We start from the raw sequence: 13,993 nt of genomic DNA, 5'->3' as shown, positions 1-13,993 counted from the left end.
ATTGGTTATAAAACAAAAACAATGAAATGATATATCACATTAGTGCACAAAATATAGACATTTTAACCATTTCTTCACAGATATCCATCAGAAAACCAAAAAATTGTAGGCTAGCCTATGTCCTGCATGTCCTCTGCAATGGATTCCTAATCTTAAAATATACGGTTAGAGAAAAACAGTGGGGGAAGTAACTAAGTAGATAGCCTACATTTACTCAAATAAAATCATAGGCTGCTGTTCTTGACTACAACTTTGGTATTTTCCACATTGTTTTTGCGCGCACACACACACGCCGCTTTCATTGGCGTCATTAGAGGAACATGACCAACAGATTTCAGTACATTTCTCAAACTATTTCCCTATTGGCCCCGATATGACGTCGTATTTTCACTGTGAAAGTAGCCTAACGTCACTCATTTACCCACAGTTGGCATTGGCAGGTCTGCTTACAGTTTAGCCAAAGATATTCAAACCGTCTTTGGTTTAGCCTACCTTTTTATCCTCCACCTCCAGGTGCTGCGAGTATGGGAGGTAGAGAGCCAGAGGCGGGAAGGAGGGGGGTGGGGCTATTATCAAAGACGCTTTAGAAACTATTTTTAAAGGGATAGTTCAACATTTTGCCAAATTGACCTATAATCCATAATCTTAGCATTAGGTTTGTTACCTTTAATTGTAAGTGCAAGCTATTTTTAGAACGACGGAGCAGAGCCGCGAGCTGCTCAGGGCTATGCTACGGAGGCAATTTTATTTGTATAGCCCGTTTTTACAAACAGTTTGTCTCAAAGGGCTTTACATGGCATCATAACAACATCCTCTGTCCTTAGACCCTCACATCGACTGAGGAAAAACTCAGTCGATGAGATTTCTTGGATTCCCTCATCAAATACACAATCCAACAACTCCAAAACGCTCTGGTGGACAAGTTGTGACCTGCACATTCACCACTCTATGAGATAATAACAGAACATTACCAGACAGAGTTGTTTTAGAGGTAAATTCATGCTAAACGACTGATGCACGTTGCCTTCAGGGGCAGTTTTTCGGCAAGCAGTCTCTGTATTTACCTCTGAAACAACTCCATCTTTCCCTCTGGAAGCTCAGACTGATGAAAGAGCTCTGGATGTGACGTGTCAGCTTCAAACTGACCAACTGCAGCTACACACTTACTTAGTAACTTACATTATGACATAAAACACAGGAGTCTCTTGAGTCGCTGTTGAGAGTTTTATTAAGACTTAACAAAATGGGACACCTGTTTGGCCAAAATAGTCTCTTCTCAGTTTCTCTCCTCCTCCTCCTCCTCCTAAAACATGCATTGGACAGAATTAAAAATTCTCTTTCACTTAAATTTAGACCAACGCAGGGATTCAAAAAAATAAATATTCTTTAACCTTGCATCAAATGTCCACCGGGCGACGGTCGGCTTTACTGAAAAGTAAAAATGGACAATGTAAAATAAAACATGATGCAGCCAGTATAATAAGTGAGACGACACCCGAACACTCAGAGCTGGGAAATATGAACGACAACTCTTCCAAAAAAATTAAACTTCATGTTTCTTTACAAAAGCAGCTGTTTCCCATAAAGTGACAGATGTTTGTTTTTTTTACAGAATCAATGAGCTCAGTCTAAACTTGACAACAAATTCACTTTTATTTATGATCAAATAAAAGTGTAAAGTGATGAGATGACAATTTAAAGGGTGAATTTGTTTGGTTCTGATATCAAAATATGCAAAAATGCATATTTCAATATACACATGGTTAATAATGATAATAATTAAAGAGGCTGTGTGGTTTAAAAAAGCAAAAAAAAAAAAGAGATTAAAGTTCAAACAAAGGTGAATTCATGTCAGATTTCCTTTAGATAACATGATGAAGCTGCAGCAGCTGATCCAGGATCAGGAGGAGAAGCTTGTCGACAGTTTCCAGGACAGTAAAAGGAGAAGAAGATCAGAAGCTCAAGAGGAAACTGAACCAGGACAGAAGGAGGTGGAAGCTGCACAAACATCCAAACAGGACGGCGAGTTCACATCTGGAGACTCGACAAACATGTGGAAGAGTTTCTTGATGCTCCAGGAAAACTGTGAGTGAGCAACAGAAGAGTTTCTAAACTCAAAATGTGCTGAGATGCTGCAGAGCTTGTTGAAAGAACGATAAAATAAAGTTTCATTTGACTTTAATCTCAGCAAACCTTTAAAAAAAAAAAAACAGTTAAGCTAATATTTTATTTAAGTTTTCTTTTGTTCATTTAACTTAAACCAAAAATAAAAATCTACCACTGGAGGAAACATCTGCTTCTGAAGAGCAACACAAGTTTAATGTTGGAGGAGCTGCCGTTTAAAGATCCGATCACAAAGGGGAGAGTTTGGTTTCACGTGTTTGAATAAACGGCCACGACGAAACTAAAATTAACCTTCAAACATAAAAAAAAGAGAGTTTATGATTTCTCTGTGATTTCTCCGCCACACAGTCGTCGGTGGCTCTTCCTCCTCTTCCTCCTCCTCCTCTTCCTCTCGACTACCAGCCTCCTTTCCCGCCCTTCTTCTTCTTCTGTGGCGCCTTCTTACGCGTGGCGCCCGATGCGGCGGGTTTCTGCTGCCGCGGCGGCACCACGTTGCTGCTGCTGCTGCTGCTGCTGCCGGGGGCGGCGGCGGCGGCGGCTGCAGAGGAGCCGGACGCTGACCCCGGCCTGGGGGAGGTGGGGGGGCTGCTGGCCGTCTTACTGGCATCACTGGAACAGAGGGAGAAGGAAAACACCGGAGCGGTCAGAGGACGACGTCACACGAGAGACGAGACTTTACTGAAGAAGAGCTGTTGCTATTTCTGTTCATGTTGTTTCCTTGAAATGTTTAAAAATGTTTAGGAAGCTCAGTTTAATCTACAGGAAACTCTGCTGGCTCTCAGTTTCTGTACAGTTATATATTGTCTGTTCCTCCTTTCATGAAGCTGCATCTGAACTTTCTCCAAGTGAACTCATGAGCCTCCTTCGGCTCTACCTACAGTGGGCACTGTGTCATCATCGGCTATAAGCGGATTTCTGTGTCTCCATCGATGCTACTCTAACGCAAGTCCTGTGAAGTTTATGATTTTAGAGGAGAATGGGATCTGCAAGGGACAAACAAAGTCTGACCCACGACTCGAGACTGGACATTTTTTGATCTCACATGCCCTGATGGCTGGTGCTGCTCACCTTTTGGACTCAAAACAAACAAAACTGGAATATCATTTGTTTTTATCTTTACAAATGATGTCATGCAGATGTATTCTTCTGTCTGTTCCAAATAAACAAACTATTTAAAAAAAAAAGAAACTGCTGTTACATGTTTTTAATGTTGCAGAGTCAAAATAAAATCTGAGGAAATTAGTTTGTCGGAGTCTGTGACTGATCACAACACTAATAATGTGATTTATGTTTTGCATTCAAATAAAGAGAAAAAGCTTCAAGCACGAGGATTATGTCCTCTTTATGCCTCTCTCTCGCGTCATGAGAAAAAAAATATGACCTCTATCTGTTTAAAACATCACGGTTCATGCAGAGAAATCGTAAAACGATAAATAAATAAATAAACAAAGATGCTCTACGGACTACAGATCTGTAGTCCTGTATTATTTATCGTTTTACGATTTCTCGGCATGAAACGTGATGTTTTAAACAGGTAGGGGGAATATTTTTTCTCATGGCACAATTCAATTGGATCACGAAATACAATTTTTACTCCTTTTTACACTTACATGGAGACTTTTTCCGAATTGAGATCCCAATGGCGACGTTACTTCCTGCTTCCGCTTCGGCACTCTATATCTTATGATTTAGTGTTATGCAAATAAATTTGACTTGAACTAAAATTTCTGAAAATTTGTGTTGGAAAAGATCAGAATCTCCTGATTGGTTTTAGATAATGTTGAATTAAGTTCTTTGTGACTTTAATACAAGATGAAATGTGCTGTAACAGGGTTTGGTTTGTCACACTGTTACGGTCACTTTCGTAGGTTTGAGAAGGGGGCGCTGCCATATTGTGTAATGTGATTGGTTGCCTGGCTACCTGTCCGCTTAAGTCTGACGTGAGCGGAAGGAGCAAGGGGGATGCTGGGAAAACGCCAAAGTGAGAGCCGCGTGGAGACGAGGCTGCAGCCCCGCAGAGCAGTGAAGAAAGTTGACGGAAGAATCCCCTTCACCGTAAGATTGATTTATTGTTTAGTTATTGTCTCGTCTAAACACAAACGAACTGACAAAGCCACGACCGCGTGACGACGGACGGAGGTCCACGCACGCAGGACGCCGAGCTGGTGCCGGTCGGCTAAGAGGGATTCGCCGGCCAAGCTACAGGTGATGACCGTGAAGCAACTGGTGAGTCAAACATTGGGCGATATGGCAGCGGATCCCACCAGACTCCAGGGTTTTAGTAATAGAAATATGTGCACCTGTGTCCGCCCTGAAGCCTAGACTTGTTAGAGCCTTAACTGTGAAATTTAACTTGCCAGGGTGGCGCATGGTCGCGACAACACACATGACTAGGGGTGTGACGAGATCTCGTCCCACGAGAAAAAATCTGTCTCGCGAGATTTTTTTTTTTTTTTTATTAAAAAATGTAAAGCAGGGTTTGCACTACCAGTTACCATTACTTTGCACCCCCTTCCACTACACAGTTATAACTCAACTCGAGTTGGTTTAGGTGCTTTTCAGTCACAGCTGAGTTCTTCATTCCTCCTCAGTAAAAACGAAACTTATCAACCAAGCGCATCCAGCGTTAATTAACGACTCTGTGGCGGCCGCGACGCTCTCTCTCTCGCTCTCTCTCTGGCGCGCACACACACACACTCACTTACACACACACACACACACACTCACTCACTCACACACACACTGGCACATGGACAGGTCGCGCTGTGACGGTAATAAACATGCGCTCGGCTAGACCGTCCGACGTGGGGAGGGAGGGAGGGAGGGGGGCGGGGGGATCCGAGTAGTGAAATGGCACTGGGGGGGGAGAAGGGGTTGTTGCCACTACTTAAAAAAATCCTAGAGGAAACACTGCACATAATATTGTTTGCACTTGAAAAAAAAGAAAGAAATATTTAATTTTATTTAATTTATATTAACTTTTATAAGTTTTAGTTTCAATTTGTGGAAGAAGAAATGTATTTAAAGCTCATGCTTACATCATGCATGTAAATAGTTACAATAAAACATTTCAAAATGCAAGTGCAACTTGCATTTTTGCAAGTCTGTTGGTCCAGTCATATTTTGTCATTGTAGCTTTCTTAAAATCTCGTCTCGTCTCGATCTCGTGAACCCAATCTCGTGTCTCGTCTCGTCTCGTGAGATGAGTGTATCGTCACACCCCTACACATGACATTTTAAGACTTTAAACTATACGCTAATGGTTGCTCTGTTAGATAAGATGATGTCTGGAGCTTGTTTTTCCAACCAACAGGTTCAAATGTAGAAATATTCTATTTGCATTTAAGAAGCAAAACAAATACTGGGTATTTCACCTTTAGTTTTTGATGTAAACTTTACCTCTGTTTTTTTTTTTAAATCAATGATCAGTGACTGGTTTTAGTCCTGCTCGTATATCTGTATCACCAGGCTGCATAATAGCTGAGGTATTCTGTCAAAAATAGAATTACAAGTCTATGATAGGTCAAACACATTTTGGAAGCTGATATTTGATATTTTCACAGCACAGTCCTGACACTGCAGTAACTCAGAGTCCTCACAGACAGATTTCCTCCTTCAGGTGAGACTGAGAATCATTTTTATTCTGGCCACAACATCAGACAAGCTGTTTGCTGCTGCTCACAGCTGCAGATTTGCACTGAGGACGCGTTGGCAGGGAAACTAAAGACGAGGAGGATCTCGGGTGCTTTTCTTCCTCCGTTAGAGAAGCTGATCACTATGATTACCCCCGGACTCAGACTCACAGGTGACGTGCAGGTGTTTGTACTCACAGCTCGGCTGAGGCTCCGGCCGTCGCTCCCTGTGTGCCTTTTCCTATCTGCTCCTTCTTCTTGCCCTTCTTCTTGCCTCTGTAGTAGGTGCGCTCCCTCATGGGCAGCCACCGCTCGGGGTCAGGGGTCGCTTTGGGGTCGTAGTTCTTGGGTAGTTTTCCTAAAAATTAAGACGAAGATGGGATCAATGAAAAGCAGTTTGAATACACACATACATAAAATATCATAAAGAGTAAATATACAGTTTATTACGATGGAATATCACGGCCACATTGAGAGAGAATACAAATCATAGACTTCGAGAGTAAAGTCGTAGTTTTACAAGAATAAAGTCGTGGGGCGTTGCGTGGCGCAGTGGGTAAAGCGGCCGCCCCATGTAGAGGCTACAGTCCTCACCGCAGGCGGCCCCGGTTTGAATCCCGTGCCGGGCAGCCCCTTCCTGCGTGTCATTCCCCCTCTCTCTGACTCCCCCTTTCCTGTCTATCTATACTGTGCACTATCAAATAAAGGCAAAAAGCCCAAAAAAAGAAAATAATAAAGTCGTAATCTTACGAGAATATAGTCGTAAATTTACGAGAAAAAAGTCATAATTGTACCATTAAGTGGATACAGTCGGCTGTTTACTAAAATAGAAGTAGGTCTAAGGAATGGATTGAGCCAAAAGATGAAGTATCTCTTTATTTGTGAAACCTATACTGAAGTATAACATCTTTCCTCCTCTAAAACAATAGGTTAAAATATTATGACCTTATTCTCAAAGTTAAACTCCGTTGTAGTTTATAAAAGAGAAGTTGTGTATTGTATTACGCCTGGTTTAAATGACAAAACAAAGACTCAAGTCCTAATACACAGTGGGGAAAATTAAATTAAAGCAGATAACAGCGGCACGGCCGTTTCGGCTAATGCTGTGTTCAAGGCAGGCTTTTGAAACCGTAAGTTACAGCTTCAAGTCACAACTACGACTTGGTAGCGTTCCAGGTAACCCGTAGCTCGTGTTTTTACCGTCCTGTTGTCTGTGAAAGTTCCCTATAACGGCCACTCGTAACTTCCGACCCGTGAACTCGTACCAGATCGAACTGGTATGACTTCACAGGAAGGAAAAACACAAAGTACGAGTTTCCTTGAACGCACCATGAGTTAGCAGCCCCCGCCCTTGTCAGGCATCAATTGGTCCTCGTGCTACGTCACCACATTCACGCGCATCCCTTGGCTGCACACACAGCCCTTCATGCCGTTCTCTCCCCTCATTGGATAACACTTGTATCCCACAAGGAAAATTTTCTCCTCGGGTTACAGCAGAGCAGAGTGACGGAGAGACTCGTGTTTAGGCTGAAATACTTCATGTAAGTGATTGCTGACGGAAAATAGGACTATTTAGGACTTATATTAACAAAAACATTCCACTGATATCTGCTTTAAGTATTTGATCGCCTGCTTTTGGACCTCATTTCACCTGATCAAATGTAAATTAATATATAACCTCTATATAAAGATATTATTTCTGGACTTTTTGTTGATATTCTGTCTCTGTTAAAATAAACTTACCATAAAAACTATAGAGCCTCCCGTTTCTTTGTGGTGGAGCAAACTTACAAAATCGTAGAGAGGATGACTTTTCCCTGTGACTGTAAACTTTATTTCTGTAAATGTTAAAACTTCTTCTCTGAAAATAAACTGTCCCAGAAATACTATTGGATTTCACTCCCAGGTGAGATAAAGACTTACCTTTCTTTTTCTTCTTCTTCTTCTTGATCTCGCCTTGGCTGTGGAGGGAATGCAGATTTATCAGCATCAACATGAGATTATCGATAAGTAGAAAACACTGTGTTGTGCAAGATCCAAGGTGTTATTGAGGTTTTTTTACCCTTGTTCTTTGGGCAGATTTTCTCCCGGGACTTTAGCAGCTTTTTTCCTGACGTACGTGGCTCCGTGCGAGTTTTCCAGCTCGTCCACGTCCACGTTGAAGGACATGGTGTCGGCCGACGGGAGGTGTTTGCTGAGGCTGGAGAGGAAACGCTAAGGATCCTTTTCAACACTAAAAAAGAGCTACACTTTTAATTTCTTTAACGATTAATCTGACATTTATTGTTTCAATCAATCCTGTTGTTTTGTTCCGTAAAGGTTAAAAGCGATGGAAAATCTAATTACACATCCACAGAGATTAAGGTAGCATCTTCATATTTCATGTTTTATCCAACAATCAATTGAAAACAACAGAGAGAAGCAGGAAATTTTCACATACAAGAAGACAAATCAGGGACTATTTGGTATTTTCTGCTTAAAAAACATCTTAAACACTTGTAACAGAATAGAAATTATCTGCTGATCCACTAATCGATTAATAAACTTTTGGTTTCAGTTTTTCCAGCTCATAAAAAGGATACGATTTGGCTTTATCTGTGTCCACCAGAGAGTACGCCGAGATGAGTTGTGCCAGAGTGTGGATGTCGTTGGTGTTTTGCCTGTTTAAGATAAAAAAAAAGGAGTAGACGTCATGATCGAGCTGTTTGAGAACGTGATAAATATTTGAGCAGCTCGACTTTAGGACGACAGGACGAAAAGCAGCTGATACAGAAACAGTGCAACTCACTTCCACAGCTGCTCCAGGTCACTGATGGCTTCTTTTTTCCGGCCGTACTTCAGTTTGTAATTAGCAGCTTCTCGTACAAGAGCCAAGTGTGCAGCTGATCCAGGCTGTGGAGGGAGGAAGAGCAGCAACGTGACGCAGAGTCAGACATGTTCAGCTTCGGATAAAGATTTAAATGCTAAAATATGTTATTATCACTCTTACTCTGCACCACATTTATTATAATCGCTTGTCAATAAAATACTGGTGTGTTTTGATTTTTATTTCAGTCAAAACAAGCTTGAAATATAAAACTCATCAGTCGGGGGTGGAGAGCTTTTCAAATCCATGTTTGAAACATAAAACATCGGTTTGCAAACAAGTAATGGAAGTGTGATGGAGAACCAGTGGGACACTACGGCCTTTAGTTCTTATATCTTTATTTAACTGGGACAATTAATGCAATACTGTCCACAAAATGCTCTTTGTCTGTCTGTCTGTCTGTCTGTCTGTCTATCAAGGGTGACCTGGCAAAGAAGACTTACTTATCAACAAATTGTTCAATAATAACGTCTTTATGATAGAATCATTTAAATGGCTGTGATCTATCCACCCATAAAAAGAAAAAGAAAAATGATTCAGTCTCTCAGGTTTATTTAGGTTTTTGCTACAAGCAACACTGCTCCATAATGAGAAATGAAAAATTACAATGTAAGACTTTTGGTCCTTTTTTGGAAACTGAATTTAATATTTTTGAAGACTTTTAAAAGACCCGTAGATACCCTGAGATAATATAGTGACTTTCTCTCCCTAAAACAAGACAGTCAGGTACTGAGCAGTTTATCAGCTTCAGGTGAGGAGACGACATCACTGATGTTCAATCTGCTAAATAATAATAAAATATAAAAACACACAACACTAGTGGAGACAAACCTGTTCCGACTGGTAGTGTCCAATAGCTTGTTTGAAAATATCAATGGCGCTGTCGATGTCTTCTTCGTGGGAATACATCGTCACCAGAGCCGAGACCTGCGGAGACGGAGACGCAGGTCAGAGTCGATCACATGAGAAATGACTGAAGCTTCAATCGTGAGCTGATGAGTTCAGGCGACACCAGCTCAGCAAGAAATAACCAGAAATAACTGGTCAGAAATCAGCTTTGTTTTTTTTTTTCTCCAGACTCACCATCCCTGATTTGTGCTTGAACTCTTCAATGGACCTCAGGACGTCACAGGCTTTTGTTACATGACCTGAAAACCCCGAATAAAGGTCAATAAATCATCAACTATCATCGTCATACATTAGAAACTTCTTTATTTTAAACAATTTGTGACTAAAACTAAAGAAATGCACAGCTGGACAATAAAAAACACTTTGATTTGACTGAGATAATCCTATGTTTACTACAGAGAGAACATGGATGTGTCTGAAGGCATCAAACTGTGAAAACAACAAAGTACCTTGTATTAAATAGAGTTGTGCCATTGTCAGTTTGATGCCGGACGCACTCTCTGGATGTTGATCTGAGAATTGCTGGAAAACAAAGGAACAAACAGTGAACCAGGCGGCAGTTACTGAATGAAAATGAAACATTCATAACCTTAAAAATAAAGGAATGATAGCCTATGATCCTTTTTTGTTTTAATTCAAAATGTTGTCTCACTTCTCCACTTCACTTCTTTTATAGTATTTTATATTCCCCTGATACTTCTATTCTTACTCCATTTAGGATTGTTCTAATCAAGTTGGGTTGTGCTGTACACTGCAAAATTTTTCTATGTCACTGTTGGTCTATTTATTATTGTTGCTGTGTTAGTTGCACTGTCACTGCAAATCAAATTCCCCCTGGAAGGACAATAAAGCTCTGGACTGGACTGAACTGGTGAAAACACTCAACACAGACGGCAGCGGTGGTGGTGGTTACCTGCAGCAGCTCGATGGCCCGGCTGTGCTGCTTCTCTCTGCACAGCTGAGCGACCTGGATGAGCACCGGCCGCGGGTGACCCGGGTTCTGAGACTGAAGACTGGAGGACAGTTTCCTGCACTGGTCGGCCTGTTGACGACACCGAGAACAAACTTAGAGAGAACAAATATAACCTGAAGGATTCTGGGAAGCTTGTCCCATCACTGCTCCGTCCTCCTTCCTCCTCCTCCTTCCTCCTGTGAATCCCTGTGAAGTTTACCTGGTTCGTGTACATGGCGAGCAGAGCTTTGTTGAAGTCGATGGCCTGCAGCTGCTTCTTGGCCAGTTTGTATTCGACGCCTTCAGCGTTTGTGAGTTTCACCTTTTTCTTGGAGTCAAACACGTTTTGGTCCTGAAGCGACAGACGGACACGGTGGAGCGTTAATGGAAACATGTTTTATGGGTTTGGCACAGACTGAAAATAATTAAGGTTTGTTTTTAAGCCACTTTATTGATTAAATAATTAAACATTAAATAAGTTGGACAGCGCGCCGTCCACCCACCTTGTTTATTGTGATGATGTTGTTGGCAGTCACAGCGAGCAGCCCCACGTCCGACGGCCTGAAAGCAAAACCCAACCATTACTCACTAATTACAAATAAACAAAACTTGTATTTGGCCTTTTAAATGTCTGAATAAACAGTTTCCTGTACAAACTTAATGTGAATTTGCATCATTTGCTTTGGGACTAAATATGAGGTGATGGATCCTGGACTCACTTGAGCTTGATGACCTGGTTGTAGAGCTGCAGCGCCTCGTCGGTCCGACCTTGTAGCTGCATGACGTACGCCATCTGAGAATGGATGACGGCCAACTCCGACTCGATGTCCTCTTCAGTCACATCCTGCAAGAAAACATAAACAGCGACGACGACAGTGATTATTCTGGGACAAGTTGCAAGGACAAATGAGGGCGTGAACTCATTATTTTATATCTACTCCAAATAAAAACACTAATAAAACTTCATACTGTCGGTTTCCCTTATGTCATATCATTGCAATGAGTCTAATACACATCAATTTCTAACTCTAAGCCCAAACACATTATTGACAACAAGATTAACACTAATTGAGTCCAACATATTGTTAAAGGGTTAGATTCTCCTATAATATACAAAAATATTAAGTTTAACTAAGAATAGTGTAATGGTTGGTTCTCTAAAAGTTAGAGAAAAACGAATGAACACTTACAGTATCATCTGCCAACGAGACTCTGCAAAGCTCTGAAGAAGAAAACAGACAGTTAAAACCAGATCAAAGACGGACAAATTAAAATCTCAAAAAAAGAGAGAAGGAGCAGGACTGACCCTCTGCTTGTTGTAATTTGTTGTAGGCCTCTGTGAGCTGCCCCTGGCCAATCAGAGCACAGGATGCGTTGTAACACAGCTCGTACGTCGACTCGGGCAGACCCAGATCTTCCTGCAGCGGGGAAAAGAAAACATCTCAGAATGACGTAGGAAAGTAAGGATGAATTTCACATTTTAAACGGCTAAAAAACACAAAACACACAAGTTAAGAAGTCAGCGAATGTAGCAGAGGAGTGTTTACCAATGGAGCCTTCTCCCACTGACTCATCGCAGCCACCACGGCAGCCAGGTTGGTCTTCCTCTCCTCCTCGTACTCGTCCTGAGAGTTCCTGATCAGGTCTGTGTAGACGGACTTGCACTCATCGTAGCGCTCGAGTCTGTACAACTAGAAAACAACAAATCCCAGTCAGCAGAGAAGGTTTGTGTTAAAAAAACTGAGAATTATTGGAAAGGATCTCAAAAACACACAGTCGACTAAACAAATGTGTTCAGTAATGTTAGATAATTTGGTCACGGGGCCTCACCACTTGACCGTAAAGCTCCTTCAGCTTGTCCGTCTGCTCAGGAGCACCTTCGATGGTCTTCAGGGCACTTTCCACTCTGTTCAGCCGGTACTCGCAGTACGCCTTCTCAAACAAAACCTCACTGTGGGAAAAACAGAAAGTAATCATCATTTCAAAAGAGGAATAACGTCTGAGCACAAGACTTAAAGCAAATAATACATGAGTTCAATGTGAAACAAGCATTATAAAAGTTGTATATGATAATGTTGAAGTGTTCATAACAACATCTAAGATAATAGTGTTTATGTGTTTTAACACTTTATAATAATACACACTATTAAGCATTAGTTAAGCATTAATAAATACTGAATTTGTTTGGGTCTTAAAAATAAATATTTTCCCCAAAAGGATAATGGTGTTCACAATCTGTGGGCAGTTTATCTCCAGTACTCCCAACAAAATATTTAGTGGTGTAAATTCAAAGTGAATATTTTTGGGTCTTAGCCACTTTTGAATGTCTAACCAAAATCTGACTACATGTGTACAATAAAAAAATAAGTGTAACTGATCCTCCACTTCTTCATTGCAAAATTTACATAATGGAGAGTGGTTAATATTAAAAATATTTAATTGTTTATTTGTGGCGGTAATTCTATAGAAAATCTTAATTTGAAAAATTCTAGAATATGAATCAATTGTTCTTGTATAAATGGAACTAAAATAATCTTTCCAGGGAATCAAAGTGTTAAACTCATCTTCCCAAAAGGAGCAGGCTGCGTGTGGAAAAAGAGACAGACATCTGCTAAATAAGAAAAAATTATACATCATTTTATTTATCTTAATTTTTGTTAACCATTTAAGAGTTTTTTGAACTGGGGCACTAACCTGCTGATTGTTACTAGAATTTTTTAATTTCCTCCTCCAATTTAATGGCACTGTAGAAAGCAGTTGATTAAAATTATAACTGTCACATAATTGTCCATATTTTTTATTAAACTGTTCATATGAAAGAAAGTTACCTGCATTATCAAGAAGATCATTTATAAAAATAATTCCTTTACTCTGGAAATGCTTCCATAAGAAAGGTTTTCCATTAATTAACAGTGAAGAATTCATCCATATTATTTGATACTGGATCTCGTTTAATGAATTTGGGGGATAGTACTGGAAACTTAACCAAGCTTTGACTGCATCTTTAAAAAATGGCGAAAGGTTACCCATCCTTTTTTTTTTTTTTTTTTTTTTTTTTTTTTTTGTTGTTGTTGTAGTGTTTTGTGTGTTTGTCTTCTGTCTGTTTGTGTATTGGTCAGTGTATTGTCGGTTTATACATTGTATATGCCTGTTCCCATTAATAAAAAAAAAAAAAAAATAAAAAAAAAATAAAAAATAAAAAAATAATGGAAATACAAAAAAAAAAAAAAAAAAAAAAAAAAAAATAAATAAATACTGAATTCTTCACTTATAACGCATAAATACCCATTAGTATGTAGTTTATAAATACAGTTAGTGCTTATCAATGATAAGTAAAACATTTTAACTGTGTTTATAAACTACATACTAATGAGTATTCATGTGTTATAAATGATGAATTCAATCAATCAATTTGTTTATTTCGGGCATGTCCATTTAATCATCATCATCACACTTCACAATTCAGTATTTAATGCTTAACTAATGCTTATTAGTGTGTACTTGTTATAA

At 40.1% G+C, this 13,993-nt stretch overlaps 1 protein-coding gene across 2 annotated transcripts in view; it reads right to left on the bottom strand.

Moving 5' to 3' along the window:
- Nucleotides 1-1,836: 1,836 nt before the first annotated feature.
- Nucleotides 1,837-13,993, bottom strand: part of srp72 (signal recognition particle 72) — a 14,381-nt gene continuing 2,224 nt past the window's right edge. The window contains exons 3-20 of one of the 2 annotated variants that reach the window (XM_085789229.1): nucleotides 12,314-12,434; nucleotides 12,031-12,174; nucleotides 11,790-11,901; nucleotides 11,674-11,705; nucleotides 11,203-11,327; nucleotides 10,987-11,044; nucleotides 10,704-10,835; nucleotides 10,445-10,573; nucleotides 9,981-10,053; nucleotides 9,706-9,770; nucleotides 9,454-9,549; nucleotides 8,545-8,648; nucleotides 8,339-8,416; nucleotides 7,819-7,956; nucleotides 7,680-7,717; nucleotides 5,955-6,114; nucleotides 2,659-2,733; nucleotides 2,291-2,625 (exon numbers count right to left, since the gene is read on the bottom strand). In XM_085789229.1, coding sequence (XP_085645355.1) covers nucleotides 2,520-2,625; nucleotides 2,659-2,733; nucleotides 5,955-6,114; nucleotides 7,680-7,717; nucleotides 7,819-7,956; nucleotides 8,339-8,416; nucleotides 8,545-8,648; nucleotides 9,454-9,549; nucleotides 9,706-9,770; nucleotides 9,981-10,053; nucleotides 10,445-10,573; nucleotides 10,704-10,835; nucleotides 10,987-11,044; nucleotides 11,203-11,327; nucleotides 11,674-11,705; nucleotides 11,790-11,901; nucleotides 12,031-12,174; nucleotides 12,314-12,434 — 1,786 coding nt within the window. In that variant the 3' untranslated portion in view covers nucleotides 2,291-2,519. Of the gene's footprint in view, nucleotides 2,734-5,954; nucleotides 6,115-7,679; nucleotides 7,718-7,818; nucleotides 7,957-8,338; nucleotides 8,417-8,544; nucleotides 8,649-9,453; nucleotides 9,550-9,705; nucleotides 9,771-9,980; nucleotides 10,054-10,444; nucleotides 10,574-10,703; nucleotides 10,836-10,986; nucleotides 11,045-11,202; nucleotides 11,328-11,673; nucleotides 11,706-11,789; nucleotides 11,902-12,030; nucleotides 12,175-12,313; nucleotides 12,435-13,993 lie in introns of both variants that reach the window. The other variant, XM_085789228.1, reaches the window with a different exon arrangement.

This window comes from Trachurus japonicus, chromosome 10 (assembly GCF_045865225.1).
Source record: "Trachurus japonicus isolate A0001 chromosome 10, Traja_1.0".
NCBI lineage: Eukaryota > Metazoa > Chordata > Actinopteri > Carangiformes > Carangidae > Trachurus > Trachurus japonicus.
The sequence above is the reverse complement of the archived record's forward strand: the minus strand, read 5'-3'. Positions and strand labels throughout refer to the sequence as shown.